General features: G+C 47.7%; 1 protein-coding gene across 1 annotated transcript in view; it reads left to right on the plus strand.

The window, feature by feature from the left end:
- The window catches only part of VWF (von Willebrand factor), a 141,943-nt gene that overhangs the window by 102,997 nt on the left and 15,339 nt on the right, over positions 1-23,607 (plus strand). The window contains exons 38-47 of the mRNA XM_064591672.1: positions 597-796; positions 7,675-7,777; positions 8,198-8,272; positions 9,487-9,591; positions 11,768-11,973; positions 14,229-14,378; positions 19,056-19,166; positions 20,067-20,247; positions 20,936-20,976; positions 21,473-21,589. Coding sequence (XP_064447742.1) covers positions 597-796; positions 7,675-7,777; positions 8,198-8,272; positions 9,487-9,591; positions 11,768-11,973; positions 14,229-14,378; positions 19,056-19,166; positions 20,067-20,247; positions 20,936-20,976; positions 21,473-21,589 — 1,289 coding nt within the window. The remainder of the gene's footprint in view (positions 1-596; positions 797-7,674; positions 7,778-8,197; positions 8,273-9,486; positions 9,592-11,767; positions 11,974-14,228; positions 14,379-19,055; positions 19,167-20,066; positions 20,248-20,935; positions 20,977-21,472; positions 21,590-23,607) is intronic.

Below are 23,607 nucleotides of genomic sequence, written 5' to 3' on the forward strand. Positions count from 1 at the left end.
CTCACATCATCTGTTAGGATTAAATTTGGCTCCGGTAACAGAGAAGTAAAATTCTCTCTCACACAGTTGATCAGAGGGAGGTGGCTCCAGCTGTTTCTGGGTTTCAAACTGGATTCTAGTTTTTTGCTCTGCCCTCACTTGGGTGTGCTTTTTTCTCATGGCTTAAGATGGACCTCTAGCTGTCACATCCGGGTTCCAGATGGCAGTGGGAGTGAAGAAGGGAAAAGGCACAAAGGACACACACAGCTGTCCTTTAAAAAAAGATTCCTGGGTCAAAATGGTGGAAAAAACCCCAAAAACAAGATTCCTGGAAACCGCTATTGGAGTCTTCATTTGCCCTTACAGTTCATTGGGCAGAACTGTAGTCACGTGACTACACTTAGCGGCAAGGGAGGTCGGGAAATGTAGTCTGTACTCCGTGGTCAGGTGCCTGGCTTACAGAACCATTTATGGAAAATGGAGGGAATAAAAGTGGGTAGAAATTAGCCATTTCTGCCCCAGCAAGTTTGTCAGATGGCCAACCTCTTTGAAGCAGCTGTGCCTTTGTTTCTGTCTGGTTGGTGTGGGCTGAGTGTGACCCTGTTCTCTGTCTGTAGATATGTCATGCCCACCGTCCCTGGTGTACAACCACTGTGAGCGTGGCTGCCCCCGGCTCTGTGAAGGCAATACAAGCTCCTGTGGGGACCATCCCTCGGAAGGCTGCTTCTGTCCCCCAGACCAAGTCATGCTGGAAGGTAGCTGTGTCCCCGAGGAGGCCTGTAGCCAGTGCGTCAGTGAGGATGGAGTCCGGCACCAGGTAGGAGCCCTGGCCTTTTGCCTCCCATGGGGCTGCTTCTCTCTTGGGTCGGTAGCGTGAAGTGTTCACCAGTGATTGGCCCCCTCCAACTGTGGCAGCAAGGGTCAACTCTTAAGGGGATCACTGAAGACTAGGGAAGCAGTATGACATAATGGTTTTTGAGCCAGACACATCTTGGTTCAAATCCTGGGTCTGTCATATATTAGCTGTGTAAGCAAACACCAAAGTATTAATAACGTGTTACTACTACTACTACTACTACTACTATCATCATTATATTCATGTAAGTAGAAGGCTATAGGAACCCAGAAGGGGATGGGAAAAGAATATTTATACTAATAGTGATGTCTACTATGATTACAACATATTATGTACCTTGCATTGTACTAAGCCCTATATATTCATTATCTCAACATTTTTTGAAGGTTTGTTTTGCAGGATATTAACAGTTACCTGTGGTCAAGTGAGTTTAAAGAACACTAGCTAAACAGGTTTCTTTATTGCAGCGTTCTTTACAGCTCTTAATGCACTAATGTATGGTGCAAGTATTTAAGAGGGTTTTTTCTTCTCAACCTTATCTGACTGTGGAACTGTGTGTGTGTGTATCATCCCCTTGGACTATGGTTTCACAGAACACACTGGGATGTCTTACATCATCTTAGTAAATATTTACAAGATCTTTAAGAGAGATTCAAGGCTCAGAGAGCTTCCTTTGCCCAGGGACATGGTTTGTAAGTGACGAAGTTGGGAATTGCACTCAGTATTTAAAACTCTGTCTGACTCCAAAGAGCGTGCTCTTTCCGATGTATGAAAATGCCTTTTTGCTAGGTCTTCTTTGGGCTGATCTTCCTGGGAGTCATGGAGTCATCTGTTCTCATAGCCCTCTACAGATTATTGAGTACATTTTGAAAGGACACTTACCAGACCCTCCCCCATCTTGGCCTAAGATGGCAGTCATAGCTTCAAAGTTGACAACACGTACATTTGCAGTAGCTGGCCCGTGTGTGTCTGCGCACACATAGATGTGTGCGGGGGTCCTGTCCTTCCTCTCGGACAGTGATACGGGAGAGCAGATATGACTTCCAGCAAAAGAGAGTGTATCCTGTGATCAGGAGCTATACCCCAGACTTAACATCTCCATCATCACCAGGGAGGACTTTTTTCACTAAGTGAACCAGGTGAGGTGACTTACTATATTTAATCACAACTAGGAGAACTCACGGTAAAGCTAGCTGACCAATCTCGAGATTGATGAAAACAGTATAACTACACTATTCTGTCCCAGACATTGTCAGCCACGAAATGGACCATTTCCTTTGATTCTCCCCAAAACTCCATAGGGTCATTATTACATGTGCCATTGAATGGGTGAGGAGACTGAGGCTCAGATAAAACTAGGGTTCCTATTCATGACACCAGGACATCCCATAGTGTCCTAACCCTGCTTTTGATCCCATTGGAACTGGGAGCTAAACTTTGGGCTGTGTGTTCATGGAAGCACAGGCATTCATCCAGCTATTATTGGATGGCTCTCATCTGCTCTGTTTTGTTATTTGGCTTTATCCTAGTGGACCCCATTTGCTCTCACTGTGGAGTAGATGAATTAGGAGGGAAGACCAGTCACAATCTACCTCTGTATTTCAACTTGCCAAATGAAGTAACTGCCTGTCCCGTAATATTCTCCAAGACGAGTAAATAAAACCTTACATTGCTCTCCCTGATCTTCACACTCCTGGGGTCCCTCCCACTGGGCTTGAAGGGTAGGTACCATTTATGTGTGGTGCCAGCACCCAGTGGTACTTTCAACCTGGATTTGCTGGGAGTGGGAAGGTGCTCTCAGAGGGAGGCAGAAGTGGTCTCTACTCTCTTCTCTGGCATTCTGTAATGAGAAGGAAGCTCAAGTTTGTAAAGCGCTTCTGGCTCCCTGATTGTCATTTGGCTGCAGGGTGCTGAGAGCTGGAAGCTTGTGAATTTTATCTTAGTGTCTCCACCTACCCCCTCTGACTCGATTTCTCCTCACCACTCCCCTCACCTCGTCCAACAGTTTGGAATATGCATTTGAGTTGTGTGGAGAGTGCTTCCAAGGAGTGTAATATTTTGGACATAGAAACAGTCTTATAAATATATTTCAGAACCAAGTGACAATAAAATGAGTTAATCAAAAACTATGAAGGGAACAAAGCCAGTTTTAGTTTATTGCAGAACATATAGTTTAAATGGATGAAAACAAATATCTGATCAGCCACCTGCAATTTCAGTTTTTCCATTCAAAGCAGAGAAAGAATGAAAATCTAACACGAAGAACATTTCCATTAAATGAAATGTCTTTCACCAAAAAATAAAGCCTAGACAGCTTTTCTTCAGGGAAATAATCCAGGGTGTAAGTCTCTGGTGGTAACTTCAGAAGGGCAAAATATTTACCAGTTTCCATAGCTCTTGTTTATTTTACAGAACGCAGTGTGAACACGTGAGCCTTTGTGGCTGGCTCAGAGGGGATTCAGCTGAGCACTGACTGTCCCTCTCTGGGTTGGAGGCTGTGCAGGGGGGGCAGGGGTAGCAAGGACCGCCTCCATCACCTGGGACGAAGTGCCTGGAGCCTGTGCTTCCTGCTCTGAGGTCTCTGCTGTTCCCTGGTGGCCCAGTGCTTAATTTTCCTGCATCTTCCCCCAGATCCTGGGCTGGGGTGGGTGGTGCATGGTCACTTGCGGTGTCCCTTCTCTGACCTGGGGTTTTGAAGACTTCAGTTTTCCCTTACCATATTCTCTGTAGGCGGTTCTTTTGTCTTTTTTGAATTTAGAACTGCAGCCTGCTCTCATTCCGGTTCTGTCCTGGGAACAGTCCTGCCTGGCCCTGGAACCCAGTGGGTGAGACAGGCCGGGCTGGAGTTAGCCTGTCCTGGTGCAGGAGTGCCACCTGCTGGTGTGGTTGCTGCCTAACCGGACAGGTGATGCCACTGCAGAGCTGGCCGCTGGTGCTTTAGCTTAGCGTGAGCGGGGGAAAAGGGCTTTCTCAGGGACCAGATTCTGTCCCCTGCCTCGGGCACGCCTCATTAAAGCTTCCTGGGGAAATAAAAATAAAATAAAAATCCCTGGAAGAGGAGGCTTAACACCTGATTTTGGTCATCTGTTGAGGTCTATTGTCCACTCTCAGGATCGTGGGAAAATTGTATTACTTTTTTCTTGAATTTAGATATCTAAAGTTCACATTTAAAAAGACATATATAAATAATATGGTCGTCTCCTTTCCCATTTTATCACTTTTGCCACTTAAAGGTCTAAATATAGATCCCTTGATTGGCCATTTTCTTGGCATCACCATCTGTGCAAAAAGCAGGAAAGAGGCAGGACAGAGCAAGGCCTGGGGAGATGTGAGATGTCCCCCTCCTCCTTCCACTCCCAGGCCTCGGAGGCCAGTGCCCTGGGCCCTCCCTGGACCTTCCCAGACCCTAGGGGAGCACTGGGCTCCTGGTGCCGGCTCCTGCCTCCTCTGTCCTGCTCACTGTCACCAGGGTTGTCCTTATTTGGCACTCTTCTCTCTGAGGCAGGGTCCTGCTTACAAAGTGTCGGGGTGCGTCTCGCCTACCCTGTAACCCTTCCCCCACAAGCAGACAGGGAAGGCCTCTAGAATCTTCTAGATATCCACAAGGACTTTCCATCCTCTGTTCCCACTCAGAATTCCTTCTCCTTCCCTCTGCCCAGGTCCTTCCCACTCAGCACAGATGCACGTTTGTGAGGCCTTTCTGGAGCACCCCAGCCTCTGCAAACATTTCTTCTGCACTGCTGTGGCTCTTGTATTTCCCATTTTTAAAAACAGCTTTATTGAGGTATAGTTTACATACAGTAAACAGTACCTATTCCAAGGGTACAATTTGATGAGTTTTGACATATGGACGTTCCCATAAAGCCATCATCACAATCATGATAATGAACATTTCCGTCAGCCCCCAGAGTTTCCTTAGGCCTCTTTTGAAGACATCCCTAGCCCCCGTCTCTCACCCCCAGGCAACCACTGCTCTGCTTTCTGTCCCTAGAGATACATTTACATTTTCTGGAATTTTCTATAAATGGAATCATGCAGTGTGTACTCCTTTTTTTTTTTTTTTTTTTTTTTTTTGCCTGTCTTTCACTCAGTATGATACTTTTGAGATCCCTTCATCTTGCAAGTTCCCATAGTTTGTTTTCATGGCTGAGTAATATGCCACGCCGTGAATGTATCACAATTCATTTCTCTCATTCAACTTTTCATTGATGGGTCTTATTTCCTCAGTTTGAGTGTCAGCCATTTGAGGGCTGGGATGGGGTTTTCGGTCCCCCCACCCCTCCCATGGCCCCGGCAATGTGACCTGCCTATGGCAGGCACTGTGCTTATGGACGAAGGCAGCTGGAGTGTAGAAAGCACATGGTGTCTGGGGCCAGAACGTCAGATTCAATCCCAGGATGCATCTCCTGGTCATGTTCCTTGTCTGTGTCTCCATGCATCATTTGTACGTGTAGATAATGACAGTACTTCCCTGATACGGTTATTGTAAGGAGTATAAAGTGAATAAATGTAAAGCCCTTAGAAAGGTATCTTGAACATATTTAATGCTAGTTACTGCTGGGAAGCAGTAGAGCATGGTGTCAAAAAGATGGTGTGTGGGTTCATATCGTAGCTCTGCTGCTGTGGTAGTGTGACCCTAAGCAGGGGCCTCAGCTTTCTCATTTGACAAGGGGGTAACACACATGTCCTCACCAGGGGGCTGCAGTGTGGATTAAATGAGTCATTTATATAAAACCCATAGAATAGGGGTGTGTGCGTGGTGCAGTCTGTTAGCGGCTGCCTTCAGCTCAGGTCACGATCTCCGGATCCTGGGACTGAGCCCCGAGTCAAGACTCCCTGCTCAGTGGGGAGTCTGCTTCTCCCTCTCCCTCTGCCCCTCCCCACCAGCTCACACACACACACTCTCTCTCTTTCAAATAAATAAAATCTTTTTCTTTTTTTAAAGATTTTATTTATTTATTTGAGAGAGAGAGAATGAGAGACAGAGAGCATGAGAGGGAGGAAGGTCAGAGGGAGAAGCAGACTTCTTGCCGAGCAGGGAGCCCGATGTGGGACTCAATCCCGGGACTCCAGGATCATGACCTGAGCTGAAGGCAGTCGCTTAACCGACTGAGCCACCCAGGCGCCCCAAATAAATAAAATCTTTAAAAAAACCCCATAGAACAGTGGTACATAGCATATGTTCTTCAGACATTGGCTGGTATTATATACTGAGTGAGGGGAAGGTATCAAGGTCAGAGAGTTTAATCCTGGAGAAGGACTGCAGCTTGGGGGAAGGGTGTTCTCCTTGGAGACCTCTGATCTTCCTTCTCAGCTGACTGATTGTTGACCATGGAAACAGATGGAATAAATAAGACCTTCTTGACCTGGGAATTTTTTAGCTTTTGAGCTACTGCATAAGAATGTGTTTATTCAGGGGCAGGTAATTTATTTTATTTATTTTTATTTAAATTCAATTAATTAACATATAATGTATTATTAGTTTCAGAGGTAGAGGTCAGTGATTCATCAGTGCTCATTACATCACGTGCCCTCCTTAATGTCCATCACCCAGTTACCCCATCCCCCCACCCACTGCCCCTCCAGCAACCTTGTTTGTTTCCTATGATTAAACGTCTCTTATGGTTTGTCTCCCTCTCTGGTTTTGTCTTGTTTTATTTTTTCCTCTCCTCTGTTTTGTTTCTTAAATTCCATGTGGAGTGAGATGATATGATAATTGTCTTTCTCTGATTGACTTATTTCGCTTAGCATAATACCCTCTAGGTCCATCCACATCGTTGCAAATGGCAAGATTTCATTTTTTTTCTGATGGCTGAGTAGTAATCCTTTGTGTGTGTGTGTGTGTGTGTGTGTGTGTGTGTGTGTATATATATATATATATATATATATATATATATACCACATCTTCTTTATCCATTCATCTGTCAATGGACATCTGGGCTCTTTCCATAGTTTGGCTATTGTGGACATCGCTGTTATAAACATCGGGGTGCCTGTGCCCCTTTGGATCACTCCATTTGTATCTTTGGGGTACATACCCAGTAGTGCAATTGCTAGGTTGTAGGGTTTCAACTTTTTGAGGAACCTCCATACTGTTTTCCAGAGTGGCTGCACCAGCTTGCATTCCCACCAACAGCCAAAGAGAGCTCCCCTTTCTCAGGGGTGGGCAATTGAAAAGTGAATTTAATTTTAACTCTGAATTTGACTTGCTGACTGAGTGTAGAGGGATTCCTGGTCCTGGCTTGGCGGTCCCCATCTGTGCTGGTCACAGTCTGCACCACTGAGGCGGGCCTGGGTGCCCTCCCTTTGCAGGTGAGGAAACAGGCCCGGGGAGTGGAGTTCAGGTCTCCCTGACTTCACAGCCCTTCTACAGTGGGGCTGTCTGCAACTCTGGGAAAGCTGCTCAAACCCGTCATGTGCCCTCTGGTCTCCCATCACTCCCAGGACCAACAGTGTGACGAGTTTGAGAGTCTCGCTGTCCTCCCCTCACCTCTTCCTGCCCCATCCATATCTTGTCAATTCCAGGAATAAATGGAATCTGTTTCTCAAGCTACACCCTGGCTTTGGCTTGGGAAATGGCCAGCTGTGTGGCACAGGAGTGCTCACCGTTTTGCCTTGCTTTGTTTTAGCGCCCTTGGTGCTTCTCCAGCTCTTTTCCTCTCAGAGCCTGACACTGCCTTCCAGCCCGTGTTCATCTGTGCGGCTGTCATGGAGGCATGGCTCAGGCACTGCCCTCCGAGGGGAGACTGAGCTGGGGGGCGGGGGAGCTGACTCCCACGACCTCTGAGGCTTTGTGCCCCCAGTGTCCTGGGCCCTCTCTGAAACTCGTTTTCCTTCAGTTCCTGGAAACCTGGGTCCCAGCTCACCGGCCCTGCCAGATCTGCATGTGCCTCAGTGGGCGGAAGGTCAACTGTACGTCACAGCCCTGCCCCACGGCCAGAGGTGAGCGCCTGGCTCCCTGCTGCTCCTGGAGGAGGAAGGAGTCCCTTGAGGCCCTGGCCACCCCGTCTGCATACCTGCTGGGCCAGATACAAATGTCTGTTTCCTCCACCCCTCCTGCCCTACCCTTCCTTCCCTTGCTGGGCTCGGGGTACCCTTTTTGTACCCGGAGTAGACACTCTCAGAGGTTAATCCTGCCCCCCACACCCCATCCCCACCTTGGCCATCAGTCTCAGAGTCCCCTGGAGGGCACATTTGACGGGGTCACCAGGACACACTGGGAAGACTCATTTGTCAGAGGCCCCTTGGCCCGATGCCTGGTGGGCCTCCTATGAAGGGCCTGTGCTGGTTTTCTGCAACATTTCGAAGGCTGCGGGCTGCGGCATCATTGATTTCTCTGACTTCTGTGGCCTTCTCCCTCAGCTCCCATGTGCGGCCCGTGTGAAGTGGCCCGTCTCCACCAGAACGCAGAGCAGTGCTGCCCGGAGTATGAGTGTGGTATGTGTCCCACCCTGGGCGACTCTCCAGGGCCCAGACCCTGGCCCCAGCCCCAGGTGACCCACGCGGCAGGTGCTACAAGGTGCATGTGGGCTAAGGCAGAGGGTGTGCCAAAGGGGGGGTAGTAAGAGCTGACTGGCTTTTCAAAAAAAAAATGGCAAGAGTATGCTCTGGAATGTAGGATTTGTTTCCTAGGAAAATTCTGCAGTGAATTATTAAATATAAGGTTTGAAAGCATTAAAAAAAAGAATGGGGTAATCTCTGGTGGGGGGCAGTGCAGAGATTTACTGAAGAAAAAGTCATGCCAAAGTAACCCATGTGCCTTTTTCAATAAAATCCTGAGGATACCAGCTATAGAGAAGGCCACACACAGGGCACTTTGATTTCAGCAAGTGATTCATCAAAGGGTTTCATTATAGGCTTGCAAACTCCACGGTGAGTAATGGGCTGAGTAAATAGTGTAATGAGATGAATCCAGAGCTGATGGAATTATGGTTAACATGACAGGAAATCTCCAGTGCCCCGTCGCTGTCCTGTCCAACGTGTTTATTAATTGGACGGATGAGGACATAAAGCACAGGCGTGTCAAATTTGTAGTGATGCAAATCTTTGAGGGAGAGCAAATAGATCAAGGGACAGTCTAGGGGTCTAAAAAAGAATGAAATCATCTGAGAAATTTATTTATGCTGATGGAATTTATAAGGCATAAATGGAAGTCCTGCGTGGAGGGAGATGTGGTTTGAAACAAACTTGTGGAAAACAGGCCTCAGAATGTTAACAGTAGAGAGAACTGGGGCATCCTATAGTTCAAGCCCCTCATTTTATAGATGTGATTAAGCTTCTACGATGTGCCAGACACTTTGCCTCCATTATTTCATGACATCTTGAGACTGACCCTGGAAGGTAGCCTTCCCCACCTTGCAGAAGATGAGACCGAGCTCCCAGAGGGTTCAGGTGACTTGGCTTGGCTGAGATCTGGAAGTCCCAGCAGTGACAAGAGTAATCAACATGAGCTTATCATATGACTCGGATCTGCCTGTCTGTCTGTCTCTCTCTGTACCTATCACTTCTCCCCTTCTCTCCCTCCATCTCCAGCTCCATCTCATCTTCATCATGCACCTAACACAGTAGAAGTCTGCAGGAATAGGAGTGTAGGGTGCCACAGTAGTGACCTTGCTGACCTCTGAAAGGGCGTCTCTCTTTCCTGGCCTCAGTGTGTGACCTGTTGAGCTGTGACCTGCCCCCAGCTCCTCACTGTGAAGATGGCCTCCAGATGACCCTGACCAATCCCGGCGAGTGCAGACCCAACTTCACCTGTGGTAAGGCCTCTGTGGATGACGAAGGAGTAGCATGGCCGCTGTCTCCTGGCCTGGGAGGGTGTCCTGTATTCTAGTTCATTGAAATCTGGGCTTTGGGTACATCTGGAACAGAGGGGGTCAGATCACACCTGGGTTGACCCTTCCTAGCCACATGCTGCTGTGGCATTCTGGGTGTGGGCATAGCTATATACACCTCCCTTTTTTAAAAAATTTTTTTATTGTTATGTTAATCCCCATACATTACATCATTAGTTTTAGATGTAGTGTTCCATGATTCATTGTTTGTGCATAACACCCAGTGCTCCATGCGGAGCGTGCCCTCTTTAATACCCATCACCAGGCTAACCCATCCTCCCACCCCCCTCCCCTCTAGAACCCTCAGTTTGTTTTTCAGAGTCCATCGTCTCTCATGGTTGGCTCCCCCTCTGATTTACCCCCTTCATTCTTCCCCTCCTGCTATCTTCTTCTTCTTCTTTTTTTCTTAACATATATTGCATTATTTGTTTCAGAGGTACAGATCTGAGATTCAACAGTCTTGCACAATTCACAGCACTCACCATAGCACATACCCTCCCCAATGTCTATCACCCAGCCATACCATCCCTCCCACCCCGCCCCCCACGCCAGCAACCCTCAGTTTGTTTCCTGAGATTAAGAATTCCTCATATCAGTGAGGTCATATGATACATGTCTTTCTCTGTTTGACTTATTTCATTCAGCATAATACCCTCCAGTTCCATCCACGTCGTTGCAAATGGCAAGATCTCATTCCTTTTGATGGCTGCATAATATTCCATTGTATATATATACCACATCTTCTTTATCCATTCATCTGTCGATGGACATCTTGGCTCTTTCCACAGTGTGGCTATTGTGGACATTGCTGCTATAAACATCGGGGTGCACATACCCCTTCGGATCCCTACATTTGTATCTTTGGGGTAAATACCCAGTAGTGCAATTGCTGGATCGTATGGTAGCTCTATTTTCAACTTTTTGAGGAACTTCCGTACTGTTTTCCAGAGTGGCACCTCCCTTTTGAGCTGCATTAAGAGACAGTTGGGCCTGAGATGGAGAAGCCTCCAGATCCAACCTTTACTAACTCCCATCCTCCCACACACCATTGAGGGGAGGGAATGTTCCTTTGGTTTGTTCTCATTGCTAGATCTTATTCCCAAACAAATCTGTCAGTTTTCTCCCCCTTTGTGTATCTATTGAATCACCAAATAGCATAAGGCTGGGTTAAAGTGAGACATGGCAAGGAACACAATTCCATATGTAGCCTTTGAGAATACCCACTTTATGTCAAGTGGAGTTCCTGTCCTGTTGATCTAGAGTCTCACTTGAGCTCCTAGAAGTAAGACCTGGAGGGTAAGAAGAGGCCTCATTGTATTTGAAGGAAGTTGGGACCAGGCAAAGGACACAGGGAGGGGATTGGCATTTATAAAATGACACTGGCGGGGCACCTGGGTGGCTCAGTCAGTTGAGCATCTGCCTTTGGCTCAGGTCATGATCCCAGGGTCCCGGGATCAAGCCCCGCGTCAGGCTCCCTGCTCATCGAGGGGTCTGCTTCTCCCTCTGTCTCCCACCATGCTCTCATGCTCGCTCTCTCACTCTTTCTCAAATAATTAAATAAAATCTTTGAAAAAAAAATAAAAAAATAAAATGACACTGTGGGTTTGACAGGGTTGCTAGCATGCTTTCGTTCAACATTGTTGGAGGATTTAAAAGTACAGGGCATTGTTCTAGGTACCCAGCTGGCACAGGGGTCCCAGAAGCTCCCAGCCTGTAAGAATGCTTGCCAGCGCATGGTGTGCCTGGGCTTGTCTGGGTCTTAGAGATTCTATGTCTGCTGTCTCCAAGATTCCATAGCTGGAAGGACCCTTCTTCTTCACAGAGTGGAGACCCAAGCAGCCTTCACTTCTCCTCCATTAGAATTCCTAGCTTCACATTTGTCCTTTTGATTAATGTTCCTATTTTTCCTGCAGACTAACTGCTTTTTGGTATGATTGAAAAATCCCACAGCCCCCAAGCTGGGCTCACGGGCATTTCTGATTTAATAGTCTGGGTCTGGAGTTTCCTGGGATCTTATATCAAGGCTGAATACTTATGAACCCTGGCTGAACGCACTGCCCAGCATGGCAGGATGGGGGCATCACCTCGTGCTGCCCCTCAGCCTGCAGGAAGGACGAGTGCAGAAGGGAGTCCCCGCCCTCTTGCCCCCCGCACCGGACACCAACCCTTCGGAAGACCCAATGCTGTGATGAGTACGAGTGTGCCTGCAACTGTGTGAACTCCACGGTGAGCTGCCCTCTGGGGTACCTGACCTCGGCCATCACCAACGACTGTGGCTGCACCACGACAACCTGCTTCCCTGACAAGGTAGGGGCTGCTTTGTTCTGGCTGGGAAGATGGCCAAACATTGGCTCCTTGTGAACTATTTGCCTACCTAAACTTCCCCTCCTGCCCAAACCGAATGCTTTAATGGTGGGTGAGCAGTCAGCATTCCATCACAGCCCAAATGGACATTTAATTAGCTTGGGAGGTATTTAGAGAGAACCTACCATGTTCTCAGCATGGCTAGGTGCTAAGTTTACAAGCAAACTATAAGACATGGTCTCCACCATTAAAGAGCTTATTTTGTAGGTTAGCTAAGGAACTAATATGATTGCATGAATTATTAGTTAATAGTTTACTCTATTCACTTGTTAATTGCTATCAATTCATCCATGTACCTGTCCACCTATCCATCCATCCTTTCTTCAATCCATCCATCCATCCATCCATCCATCCATCCATCCATCCGTCCAATATTTACTGAGCAACAATTATGTTCTAGCAGAGCTGGTGCTTTGTTAGGTGTTATGAGAGAAATGTAAGATGCAGATGACTTATGATCTTGCTAGTATATAGAAGATAATTGTTTATAAATGGAATGCAGTAAAGGCAAGGGATGGTATAGCTGGTAAATGCAAGTAGCGGTCTTATGGGGGAGGAATGCACCAAGATGAACTATTATGAGCCAGAACTGCAGCAGGAAGACCTGGGCACACTTGGCAGCTGCTGGATTATTGACAATGAGCCCTGGAGTGAATGCTAGGGAGAAGCCATGGTTCTCTTTCCCTGGATGCTTGCTGCTTACGGGCTGTCATTTCCTTCAGACATTTTTGGTGATTAGAGCTTAGAAATGCATTTTAAAGAGGATAAAACTCATGCATTCATAGTGATTTCAGATTCAAAATATATGTAAGGTTTTACTTCTTTGATTTATACTTCTACCACTTCTAAGTTGCAAATACTGGCCTCCTAACATAATTGACATAATTAGTTTTTTGCTTTATATTACAAGATGCCTAGAATAGTCTCAAAAATAACAATCCCAATATTATTGCTAACAATTTTAAAACAATTGAGAGAGGTTTAAGATTTCTTTGCGGTTCTTTATTTAGCCTAGAAATAGAACCCATTAGGGATATATGGTCAAAATCCTGGCTTTTAAAGTTATTTGAAATAATTATTTTCCTTGTGTGATCTTGCCACTGCTTTGATACCTAGTGAATCAGATATTTCAGTTTGTCTTCCACTTTTAGGGCTTGGTTTTACTTCCTTTTTGATTTACTATTTTGTTATGTGAAAGGTACTATGGCATAATAACATAGTTACTAATAATGTTGTAACAAATAGCTTTGTACATCTGTCATTTTGTATTTTGGGCAATGTATCTTTTGAGATAGGTTCCTGGAAGTGAGATTGTGGGTGGTAACATTTTCTAGCAGGCTTCTTAATAGAAGAACAAGGGGTCTCATTCCATAAGTTCCTTATATAGCAGCTGGGAGACCGAGCAGGTAAAGGATAATGGCTTATAAATATGTGTACTGCTGTGATGTGTGTGAATGAGGGTGGAGACCTGTTCATAGCTTCAGAGGGCAGATTTGGGATTACGTCAAAACTATCATTAAGTGTCCTGATCAAACAGTGCCTCATTCCTACAGAATAAATTCTGAGTGTTATGTTCAACCTGGCTTTACATACTCTGATCCCAGTCAACCTTTGTAACTTCATTTCCCATATCCCTTCTGTAGCCTATAGTTTTTCCAAGTAGGATCCCTTGTCTCTCAAACATATCCCATTCTCTGTGCCTCAGATGTTTTCCTTGTTATGCTCCTTGTCATCTTCGGGCCTCAGGGGAGTGCCCGTTCATAGCCCCTGCTCACCTCCAGCCCACTCCTAATGCGACAGAGGGCTATGTGTGGATGGGTGCTAAGTCCAAGGACTACACTGGGTGTGAGGATTAGGGAACAGTTTCCTGTGTGACGTGGGAGGGAGTTAAACGCAGCTAAGGCAGCGATGAAACTGGCTTAAGGCAGCCAAGTGAGTTATTCCTGAGCCTGTGGTCCACAAAGGACTCCCTAGGGGCCACTAACATACACCGGCGATGGCTCTCTAAGGCTGGTGGGCAGGGAAGGGCAGAGGGCACAACCTTCATAAACACCCCTCCAGGTGGGCAGAGACCACGTTGGTTTTCATACTGCTGTATTCTCAGCACCTACAGCAGCTTCCAACACACAGTCGGTGCTTCCTAACCTCTTGTTGAAATGAACAGAATGAGTTCACTCACCATAACCTTGTGTCTGCAGGTGTGTGTGCACCGAGGCACCATCTACCCCGTGGGCCAGTTCTGGGAGGAGGGCTGTGACGTGTGCACCTGCACTGACTTGGAGGACTCTGTGATGGGCCTGCGTGTGGCCCAGTGCTCCCAGAAGCCCTGTGAGGACAACTGCCGGTCGGTAAGGGGCGCAGAGGGGCTGGGCACTGCCTGGAGCAGTCTGGGCAGGAGGTGGGGGACGGCGGTCCCAGGAAGGGGCAAGAAAGCCTCTTTAGTAACTTCTGGTTCCAGGCCAGAGGTGAGGGGAAGTAGGGGGCTGGGGCTGGGGCTGAGTGAAAAGAAGGTGTGAGGATTGTTATGCCATCCTTCTGTGAGTCCGTCCTTCTGTGAGTCTGTCCTTGGCTAATGGCCATGTCTGTTGTATGGTCTTGAGTCCAGAGGGCTGTGGAGTTGGTTTGAGTAGAAATTGGATTTAATGCCTGCAAAGGAGGACCTGATTTTTTCCCATGTCTTCCCCTTCAGACATCACTTCAGCCTGCTCCTAGAACAGACACACATTCTGATTTTTCTGAGGTTTCCCCCCAGTTTCAATGTCCTACAGTGTGTCTACGGATTGGTGATTTTTCAGACCACGTTTATGATTTGCAGGACAGGAAACATGATCCCTGCTGCCCCAATTCAGTTTTTAATTCTTCTGGTGGTGGCCTGCCCCCTAAGGCTCCTGTGTGCTCTGGGGCACTCTATTCTTGCACATTTCAGACTGATGAGACCCTAGAAAGAAGGGAGAAATGGTGTGCCAGGAAAATTGTGGATCAAATTCTGGTGCTATTATTATTATCCGTTCAATGGTATCAGGAGATGATGATGGTAAGAGAGGAGTAGCCGGGGCAGACAAGGACATACGTCTTGTGCACTTGTCTTCATAACAGCAGTGGAGCTAATGCTCTTGATGCTGGGTTGGAAGTGGGTGGTTTGATGATGGAAGGGAGGGCCTGAGCGCGAATCCCGAAGTCGGAGGGTCTACTCAGTTCATCTGCTCTCTACCTGCCTTGCTGGTACTGAGGAGGAGTGGAGTTGCAAGGCACCCTTGGGAGAGGATGATGTGGTGGTATCCAGGTGTGTCCATTGGGGACACTGAGTTTTGGAAACCTATTGGTCTCCATCCCCTCCCACAGGCCATGGAAGGTGATGGAAATAACTTGCTATCAAGCAAGAGAGTGCTACTTAGAGGTCATTTTTATAAGACCAGCGCCCAGTGTGTGTATGTATATATATAATTTTAAGATTTTATTTATTTGAGAGAGAAAGTGCGAGGCAACAGAGGGGCAATCGGAGAGGGAGAGGGGGCATCTCAAGCCGACTCCATGCTGAGCATGGAGCCCAACTTGGGGCTTGATCTCACAACCCTGAGATCATGACCTGAGCCAAAAGCAACAGTCAGACGCTTAACTAACTGAGGCACCCAGGTGCCCCAGCACCCAATATATTTTGTGTATCAGTAGGGAGTTTTGATTGCAAAGAACGGACTCCACTCAAGCTAGCTAATATTAAAAGGAGATTTATGGAAAAGACAGGGAATCTCAGAAATGAAATGCAGGAGATGTGAGTGGGCACCACAGTCATACAACATTTCTCTTCATTTGTCCCATGAGCCCCTGTCTCTGCTTCTCTCTGCCCATCTGCAGGCTGACTGCCTCTGGGGGGAAGTTTTGCTTTCTCATAGATTTCCTTTGCACGTGGCTTTATGGAATCTGGCTTCAACTCAACACAGCTTTGCAGACCTAGGGTTCAGCCCTGGCTAATCTGACTTACCCAGTCTTTGTGTTCCATAGAGTAACTTCTCAGGAAGAAAATTGATGGGCTCAGCTCAGCCTAGGAATTGGGTCCTCTGTGCAGTGCCCACTCTGGTCCAGTCAACTGTTAGGGAGGGTGCAGGTCATGTGGTATACACCCGGCTATCTAAAGGCTGTGGTGCTGGAGGCAATTTCACAAAGAAGATGGGTACAGAGCTCAGGGGAGTGGGTAGAGGTGGCCCCATGTCTAGATCTCGCGACTGTGTAATTGCTCAAGGGGTTGTCTTAGAGACATGTCTATCTTAGAGACTGAATGTTTACACCTTCTGGGGAGAAGGCAGCCTCGTGGTTTAGTTCAAGCTGAGGGGATGTGGGAGACTGTGCGATGTGTTGAGGTGGGAGCTTCAGGGAATTGAGATGGCTTCATTCTTCAAGGAGGGTAGTCTCAGCTCCGGTCCAACTCCGGAGACATTTGGGCTCACTTACCTGAATTCATTTGCTGTCTAAGTTGTGACAACAAGCAAACCCAGGACAGCATTACCAAAAAAAAAGAATAACATTACCATTGCCCTCTGATTTTTCTTTTCTGAAGCCAAAGTGTGCAGAAATAGACTTTCCCCCATCACCTCCATAGTTCTCAGCTCTTCATGTCAGAAAAATGTAAAGCTAGCAAGGGGCATTGCAGGGTTCCCATGGAATTTTGTAGGTGGGCCTACATGCATATGGCCTTCCTTCCATGTTGACAGCAAGAGGAATTCCCATTCCTTTGAATAAATCTTGGAAGAGCTTTTCTTTGAAGGCTTATGACTGCTTGATTCCCTACCCTTAGATTCCAGAATCAGACTAAATCATGGAACCTTGGGAACTGTTCTGAGGGACTGAATATCATGCATTGTATTTTATTTATCCTTATGATTCTCTTCCAGAAGGAAGAAGAGGCAGGGCTGCTCTTTCCACTTGCCAGATAGGAAGCAGAGGATTAGCACAGGGAATGAAGTTGCCCGTAGTTCTACAGCTCACTGGAAGCCAGTAGCCATGGGAGTGTCCTGACTCCTGGCCCAGGGCCCATTCCAATGGGCTAGTGTACTGGCAACACCAGCATTGCAAGGGCTGGTGTGATGCAGCCAAGAGACAAGGGACCAGAGCTCTATGCCTCCCACCTCTATGTCAGCTCTGGCAATTGTGCTGCAAGGATTGTGCTGCTAGATACATTAGGGATTTATTCTCAGGGCATCTGTCTTCAGATTAGGTGGATATTAGATGGACTTAGTTCCATTCTTTTTTTTTTTTTTTCCTTTGGTAAAGACTTATTTATTTACTTGAGAGGGAGAGAGCAGGAGTGGGAGGGGCAGAGGGAGAGGGAGAGAAAATTCCAAGCAGTCTCCTCACTGAGCTCAATCCCATGATCATGACCTGAGCCAAAACCAAGAGTCGGACGCTCAAGCGACTGCACCACCCAGGCGCCTCTGCTTAGTTCCATTCTTAAATGGGGAACCAGTGAAGACAGGATGGAGAAGAGTAAGGAGAAGGTGTGAGATGTAGATTTTTGAGCAGATGTAAGCTAGAGGATTTGGAGGAGTATGGGAAAAGAAGGAGAGATGACATATAGGATGAACCCTGGTTGCATAGCAAGAAGATGTGGCTGTTGGAGGCATGGAGGGAATCTTAGAAAGATGGCAGCCAAGAAATTTGGTGGTATGGCTAGGAGTACCCAAATGTGAGAAGTTGGTGTGGTTTTGAGAACAAGGCCTCTGGTCTGGAGTTAGCCAACATATGGACAACATGTTTGCCCATGATGGGGGCGTGGGATGGGGCAGCAGCAAACAGAAGGATTATGCGAATCCGGGTGACTCAGCACTCTGAGAGAGGCACACAAGAGTGACTCTAGGTCCCTAAAGGGATTAACGACTCTCTTCTGTGCTCCCCTGAGGCTTTGTTTCTTTTATGGCACTTTGTACATTCTGCTTGTAGTGGAAGGTGTCTAGATTGTACCATCCTAATTTGTTGGCTCCTCCAAAGTACCTAGTACGTCATAGATGCACAGTAAACGATTAGAACCTCAGCTGATAAAAGACTGGGGACAGCTCAGTGGGCACTGTTGTGACGCAGGTGGGGATGTAAGTAGGTCCCATGCAGATTGTGTGAGGTTGAGCCAATTCTCTGGAGTGCTTGCATTCCCCCCAGGGAGAGGCACCAGTGTTGTGTGCATCTCCTGACTCGGCCCTGCTCTGAGTGTGCTTGTGGAGCAGAGCAGGCTTGGCATCCACACCCATCCTGAACAGCTGCAGTCATTCCTTCTCTCTCAAGGACAGAGCTCCAAGATGAAGACAGTCCTGGGTTCTCTTTCCATGGCTCCTGGGATAAACACACATAGCATTGTTTTGCCTGTTCTTTGTATATTGCTTCAGAGTTTCTGTGGAGGATTTCAGTACAAGTCCCTAATGCTTTGGCCAGATGAGAGGACCTCCAAGAGGCAAGATAGGCAGGCCTACCTGTAGGACCATGCTCTCCCTGACAGACTTTCTGGAAAAGACCAATCTGTGTACTTTCTTATCTTACTGTGCCCATAAACCACTAGGTAATATCAAGCAGTGACCAGGGGAAACCCAACTCTGCACGTTGGTGAGAGATCAAGGTGCTCATCTTGTATAGGTGGTTATCCTTGTAAGAGCAGAGACTAGATCCCAGGCATCCTGACTGTTCTTCCCCAGTCAATAAGGGGCCCTAGATTTGGCCATGATAAAGATCAGACCAGCTAGCTGCTGCTGAGTGAGTTCTGGGCTGTCTTTAATACTCCCACGGACTGGATCCTGGTCTGACTGGAAGCTTTCAGAGGGCAGGGTTATGTCTCTTCAGCTGGTGTAAGACCTAGCTTAGCGACTCAGGGGTGGACTCCTCCTAACCACTTCTGAGCATGATCCTGAGGCTGGTGGAAGACAGAGATGAAAATGTTCACTCCAACTGGCCTGCAAATCCCCAAGGCTCAGGACACATACAGGGTAGATAAGAACACCCGTGTCTTTGCTCCTGGGCTGTCCTAATCTCTGTCCTTTGTGTTTTTCCAGGGCTTCACTTACGTCATCCATGAAGGCGAGTGCTGTGGAAGGTGTCTGCCATCTGCCTGTGAGGTGGTCATTGGTTCACCACGGGGGGACTCCCAGTCTCACTGGAAGAATGTAGGTCTGGGGCCCAGGCTGGGTAGGAAGGAGGGTAGTGACCTGACCAGCTTTGTTGGTCACCCTGTGGTCCACGGCTGGCTTTGATTTCATCCCCCACCCTTTGGTATCCCCACAGGGAATTGCATCTGGCTATGGTATTATCCAGATGTTCCTTGGGGTTACTTGGCCCTTTATAGGGACAGTTGAGATTGCCTCAGACTTCCCATTTGGTGGATTTGGGGAGAGGCCCGGTTCCTTCCCTAAGAGTCCTGTGAACTCCGGGGGGATTTGTGTCCTGTTCACCTATGAATCTGAGGTCTGCTTCCCCTGAGTGCTTGTTATGGGACAGCCTCACCATCCTGCAGGTGTGGTAGGCCCACCACTGCCCCAAAGCTCCACAGATTCTGAGTACTGCCCTGCCCTGGGTCGGGCCACTCATCCACAGGCCTGGATGCCCCGGGGACAGATTGCTGGGCTGTGGGGGCCAGGCGCCAGCATCCCTAGTGTCTTGCTATTTCCCTGTAGGAGTAAGTGGGAAGAGGCACCTGGCTGGGAAATGGGTGGAGTTCGCCTTCCACATCACTTCTGTGTCAGCCCACGCTGCCATTTCTCGGTCAGAGTGCCCTAGAGCCTCTGAGCTCAGCTCACATTTAGTGACCAGGATGGAGGGGAGTGTCCCGAGGCTTCCCTAAGATGGTGAAGACTGTGTCTGTAGAACACATGGCTCTGGGTGAGGGTCTTGGTCACCTGGTGTCTTTGACCCACACTCATTCCCTCTGTGGGTCTTACTCTAGGGGTGGGACTTAGACGTTAAGCTGGGGCTCATCCCCAGAGCCCATATCAGCTCCCTGAGAGAACAGCACACCCCCATGGGGCCCTTGGCCCCAGCCTTGATCAACTCTAGTGCTCTAACTGCAGGTTGGCTCTCACTGGGCCTCCCCTGACAACCCCTGCCTCATCAACGAGTGTGTCCGCGTGAAGGAAGAGGTCTTTGTGCAACAGAGGAATGTCTCCTGCCCCCAGCTGAATGTCCCCAACTGCCCCATGGGTTTCCAGCTGAGTTGTAAGACCTCAGAGTGTTGTCCCACCTGTCGCTGCGGTAAGGCGTGTGTCCAGGGGCCCCACCTCTAAGCCTCTCTGTCCGCTAAGGGCTCCTGAATTTTTTGCCTTTTCAGCAACTCAGGGAAATGGGCAGAATCAAAGTCCTCCTATCTGTTCCTAACGCTTTTGTGGGAAAGCAAATCAGATGAGAGAAACGTTACAGTTTCCTGAAGGTCATCCCCATCCTCAGTGGTGGCTTTCTACCACTGGACCTCCATTTGCTCGTGTGAGTTAGTGAGTGGTAGACTTCTCAATCATTCACTGTGATTCCTCTGGTGGGAAAAGGTACTCCAACTTCCCACCCCAACCCTGCCAACAAACACACAAAATAGCGACTCTCTTCACCACCTGCTTGGAATTCTTTGGAACTTCAAGTTTCCAGAGTAGAATTTCCTTCTTTCAGAAGCCCAAGTGCTCTCCCACTCACTCCTTAAGTGTGGACCATTTAAAAAGTCTGTCCCCTTGAGGACGCGGGGGAGAAGGATCTTCTCACTGTGGGCTGCCTGCTCACAGGCTGCCTGCCCTTCCTTGGCAGGCCTGGGGGGAGCAAGGCCACTGTGGTTCTGGCACTAGGACCCACAGCACCTGGGCAAGGGGTGGGGCGAGGGACTGCAAATGCAGGAGAGGGGCCCAGACTGGGAGAAGACCCTGAGGGGATCTGCCCTGCACTTTTCTCTCTCCCCCAGAGCCCCTGGAGGCCTGCATGCTCAATGGCACCATCATTGGGGTAAGCCTTCTTTTCCAGGCGAGTTGTAACTGTGGGAAGGGTGGACAGCTCAGTCATTCTGAAGTGGAAATGAAAGGAAGCAGGGAGCCCTATCCTCCACTTTCTGTTGCCTCCCGCTTCCGGGGCATCCTGGTACCCAGGCTCCCGCCATCTTACTGACTCTCTAGGGCCTCACCTTCCAGCCTCCACTCAGCCTCATGAGCATCTCTTCTGTGTGCAGAGAAGCACTCTGATGGCCTGACACACATTTCAATCCATTCCCCTCTCCCACTGCTCCAGGCTCCCTTTCCGGTATAAAAGCTCTGATTTACTATTGCCATACATGAGGTGGGAGGGCAGGGAGGGAGGGAGGGGGGCACTGGACACAGGAGGAGTGTCAGGGCCATGGCTTATCTTGGCCACCGGGCCCCCTCTCCTAAGGCAGACAGCTGAGGTGAGTGGGAGGGTCAGGGGGGCAGCGTGCTGGGAGGCCTGACCCTGGTGCCTCTGGTTTCAGCCCGGAAAAAGTCTGATGATTGATGTGTGCACGACTTGCCGCTGCACCATCCAGGTGGGAGTCATCTCTGGATTCAAGCTGGAGTGCAGGAAGACCACCTGCGCGGCCTGCCCCCTGGTAAGAGGGTTGTCAGGGACCCAGGGTCCCCGGATACTTGGGGGACCCAAGCACTGGGACCTCGCTGGGGTCTGTAAATAAAGCTTTTGTTATTTTCTGATTGTGGGCAATATTTCACAACTATAATGAAGAGCCTTGTTTTGTAAATTTAAAGAATAAACATAATATTTGCAGGGCTTATGATACCGTATTTACAGTTCTTTCTTTTCACACAACATTTTTTTTTTTTTTTTTTTTTTTTTTTTTTTTTTTTTTTTTTTTTTAATTTTTTTATTCTTATGTTAATCCCCTTACATTACAACATTAGTTTTAGATGAAGTGTTCCATGATTCATTGTTTGTGCACAACACCCAGTGCTCCATGCAGAATGTGCCCTCCTAAATACCCACCACCAGGCTAACCCATCCTCCCACCCCCCTCCCCTCTAGAACCCTGTTTGTTTTTCAGAGTCCATCGTCTCTCATGGTTCGTCTACCCCTCCGATTTCCCCCGCTTCATTCTTCCCCTCCTGCTACCTTCTTCTTCTTCTTCTTCTTTTTTTTTTTTCTTAACATATATTGCATTATTTGTTTCAGAGGTACAGATCTGAGATTCAACAGTCTTGCACAATTCACAGCGCTTACCAGAGCACATACACTCCCCAGTGTCTATCACCCAGTCACCCCATCCCTCCCACCCCACCCCCCACTCCAACAACACTCAGTTTGTTTCCTGCGATTAAGAATTCCTCATATCAGTGAGATCATATGATACATGTCTTTCTCTGTTTGACTTATTTCACTCAACATAATACCCTCCAGTTCCATCCACGTTGTTGCAAATGGCAATATCTCATTCCTTTTGATGGCTGCATAATATTCCATTGTATATATATACCACATCTTCTTTATCCATTCATCTGTCGATGGACATCTTGGCTCTTTCCACAGTTTGGCTATTGTGGACATTGCTGCTATAAACATCGGGGTGCACGTACCCCTTCGGATCCCTACTTTTGTATCTTTGGGGTAAATACCCAGTAGTGCAATTGCTGGATCATATGGTAGCTCTATTTTCAACTTTTTGAGGAACCTCCATACAGTTTTCCAGAGTGGCTGCACCAGTTTGCATTCCCACCAACAGTGTAGGAGGGTTCCCCTTTCTCCGCATCCCCGCCAACATCTGTCGTTTCCTGACTTGTTAATTTTAGCCATTCTGACTGGTGTGAGGTGATACCTCATTGAGGTTTTGATTTGGATTTCCCTGATGCCGAGCGATATTGAGCACTTTTTCATGTGTCTGTTGGCCATTTGGATGTCTTCTTTGGAAAAATGTCTGTTCATGTCTTCTGCCCATTTCTTAATTGGATTCTTTGTTCTTTGGGTGTTGAGTTTGATGAGTTCTTTATAGATTTTGGATACTAGCCCTTTATCTGATATGTCATTTGCAAATATCTTCTCCCATTCTGTCGGTTGTCTTTTGGTTTTCTTAACTGTTTCCTTTGCTTTGCAAAAGCTTTTTATCTTGATGAAGTCCCAATAGTTCATTTTTGCCCTTGCTTCCCTTGCCTTTGGCGATGTTTCTAGGAAGAAGTTGCTTCGGCTGAGGTCAAAGAGGTTGTTGCCTGTGTTCTCCTTTAGGATTTTGATGGACTCCTGTCTCACATTGAGGTCTTTCAGCCATTTGGAGTCTATTTTTGTGTGTGGTGTAAGGAAGTGGTCCAGTTTCATTCTTCTGCATGTGTCTATCCAATTTTCCCAACACCATTTGTTGAAGAGACTGTCTTTGTTCCATTGGACATTCTTTCCTGCTTTGTCGAAGATTAGTTGACCATAGAGTTGAGGGTCCATTTCTGGGCTCTCTATTCTGTTCCATTGATCTATGTGTCTGTTTTTGTGCCAGTACCATGCTGTCTTGATGATGACAGCTTTGTAATAGAGCTTGAAGTCCGGAATTGTGATGCCACCGGCTTTGCTTTTCTTTTTCAATATTCCTCTGGCTATGCGGGGTCTTTTCTGGTTCCATACAAATTTTAGGAT

Source organism: Mirounga angustirostris, unplaced genomic scaffold, assembly GCF_029215605.1.
Source record: "Mirounga angustirostris isolate CCGP_5_RB_7025 unplaced genomic scaffold, mMirAng1.0.hap1 SCAF_5, whole genome shotgun sequence".
NCBI lineage: Eukaryota > Metazoa > Chordata > Mammalia > Carnivora > Phocidae > Mirounga > Mirounga angustirostris.